Source organism: Stegastes partitus, unplaced genomic scaffold (assembly GCF_000690725.1).
Source record: "Stegastes partitus isolate 25-593 unplaced genomic scaffold, Stegastes_partitus-1.0.2 Scaffold2103, whole genome shotgun sequence".
In the NCBI taxonomy this organism is placed as follows: domain Eukaryota; kingdom Metazoa; phylum Chordata; class Actinopteri; family Pomacentridae; genus Stegastes; species Stegastes partitus.
In genome coordinates this window covers 69,999-72,442 of record NW_007579834.1, presented here as the reverse complement: position 1 = coordinate 72,442, position 2,444 = coordinate 69,999, and the positions used below count along the sequence as shown (strand labels likewise).

Sequence of the window (2,444 nt, the reverse complement as noted above, 5' to 3'; positions counted from 1 at the left end):
TCCTAAATCTAGAAGGTTGTCGTCCTAAATCTAGAAGGTTGTAGCCCTAAATCTGGAAGGTCATTGTCCTAAATCTGGAAGGTCGTAGTCCTAAATCTAGAAGTTTGTAGTCCTAAATCTGGAAGCTTGTAGTCCTAAATCTGAAAGGTTGTCGTCCTAAACTTGGAAGGTTGTCGTCCTAAATCTAGCAGGTCATAGTACTAAATCTGGAAGGTCGTAGTCCCTAAATCTAGAAGCTTGTAGTCTTAAATCTGGAAGGTTGTCGTCCTAAACTTGGATGGCTGTAGTTCTAACACCAGGATGGTTGGTGGAAGTTTCAGTGCGTACTCAGTGTGCTGGGTTACCTGAGCTTTCTTGCCGTAATACGGGTAATACATGAGGTTGAAGGTTCCGTTTGGAGGATAATAAGCCAGAGGTCCAATCTTATCGCTGTCTTCCCTCTGTGCACACAGACAGACTGATCAATTCCTTCAATCTGATCGATCATCAAACCACTTCTACTGAGCTGTTTCTGTACAAAGGTCTACTGTTTCTGTACAAAGGTCTACTGTTTCTGTACAAAGGTCTACTGTTTCTGTACTAAGTTCTACTGTTTCTGTTCTGAGTTCTACTGTTACTATGCAGAGTTCTACTGTTTCTATACAGAGTTCTTCTGTTTCTGTTCTGAATTCTACTGTTCCTATACAGAGTTCGACTGGGGTCAGGACCAGTTAAACATGATCTCTATTTAAGGTTCTACATTCTACGATCTTCCCAGTCTTACCCACTCATCTTTCCCCACTTTGTAACTCTGAGGATGAAGACAAAAGACGAGATGAAGACAGACAGACAGGTAGACAGACAGAGAGACAGGTAGAAAGACAAGTAGGGTCACACCTTGGCTCCACAGGTGACGTATGGAGATTGACCATCCTTCCCTGGTAACATCCCGATTACCTGGAGACACAGACAGGTAGAAGGACAAACAGGTGAGGACAGACTGAGTGGGAAGACAAACAGGTGAGAGACAGACAGGTAAAAGGTGACCTTACCCGATTAAGTTTGATGAGGATGCAGGGCTGACCTCTGTTGTAACCATAGAAACGGTCTGACATCCCAGAACAATCCTCCAACATCGTCCGATTGAATTGACAGGAACGCTTGGGGTTGTTCCTTACCTGGAGATAGGTCCACAGAGAGAGAGAGACAGGTGAGAGGGGGAGACAGGTGAAAGGGGGGGACTGGTACAGAGAGAGATACAGGTGAGAAGGGCAGACACGTACAGAGTGAAAGACAGGTGAGAGGGGGAGACAGGTGAAAGGGGGGACTGGTACAGAGAGAGATACAGGTGAGAAGGGCAGACAGGCACAGAGAGGGAGACAGGTGAAAGGGGGGACTGGTACAGAGAGAGAGACAGGTGAGTAGGGCAGACAGGCACAGAGAGGGAGACAGGTTACCTCTCCGCTGTCCTCCTGGATGAAGTATTGATCAGGAGGACAGTTATCATTGGTCTGAACCTGATAGCTGTCGTTGTAGGCTGGAGACAGACAGGTAAAAGTAGAGAGGGAGACAGGTAAAACAATTATCCACTCACATTATCGAATGATTAATTAGGAAGCGTCTTACGAGACAGGAAGGAGTTGAGGTTGTGGACGAGGCCGTCCCAGCTCTCAGTGTCGGAGACTGAGAAGGTGATCTCCAGCTGGTCGCCTTTTGGACGAATCATCATCCCTGAAAACAGAAGGAACTGCTGGTTAACCAATCAGAGACTGACCGCTGTTAGACAACCAATCAGAGACCGTTCGCTGTTAGACAACCAATCAGAGACCGATCGCTGTTAGACAACCAATCAGAGACCGATCGCTGTTAGACAACCAATCAGAGACTGATTGCTGTTAGACAACCAATCAGAGACCGATCACTGTGAGACAGCCAATCAGACTCTGAACGCTGTTAGACAGCCAATCAGAGACTAAGCTTCATTAACAAATCAGTGAATGCCTCGTTACGCAGGAATAGCCTGCCTGACCCATCATTAGTGGTTAACCACCTCACTCTGTTAGGGTTAATGTCTGGTTAGTGACTAACCTCTGGTCAGTGGTAAAGCTTTTTTTCTGTTATGGTTAACTTCTGGTTAGTGGTTAACCCACTCACTCTGTAGGATTAATGTCTGGTTCTTGATTAACCTCTGTGTAGCAGTTAACCACTGTGGTTGGTTAACCTCTGGTTGGTGGTTAACCTTGGTGGTTGGTTAACCTGTAGTTGGCTAATCTCTGGCTGGCGGTAACCCCTGTGGTTGGTTAACCTGTAGTTGGTTAACCTCTGGCTGGCGGTAACCCCTATCGTTGGCTAACCTGTGGTTGGTTAACCTCTGGCTGGTCGTAAACCCCTGTGGTTGGTTAACCTCTGGCTGACGGTAACCCCTGTGGTCGGTTACCTCTGGCTGTTGGCTAACCCCTGTGGTT

General features: G+C 46.9%; 1 protein-coding gene across 1 annotated transcript in view; it reads right to left on the bottom strand.

Annotated features, from left to right (window-relative positions):
- Positions 1–2,444, bottom strand: part of atp1b2a (ATPase Na+/K+ transporting subunit beta 2a) — a 7,985-nt gene that overhangs the window by 2,604 nt on the left and 2,937 nt on the right. Inside the window, exons 3-7 of the mRNA XM_008303958.1 lie at positions 1,606–1,710; positions 1,437–1,516; positions 1,032–1,157; positions 877–936; positions 345–440 (exon numbers count right to left, since the gene is read on the bottom strand). Coding sequence (XP_008302180.1) covers positions 345–440; positions 877–936; positions 1,032–1,157; positions 1,437–1,516; positions 1,606–1,710 — 467 coding nt within the window. The remainder of the gene's footprint in view (positions 1–344; positions 441–876; positions 937–1,031; positions 1,158–1,436; positions 1,517–1,605; positions 1,711–2,444) is intronic.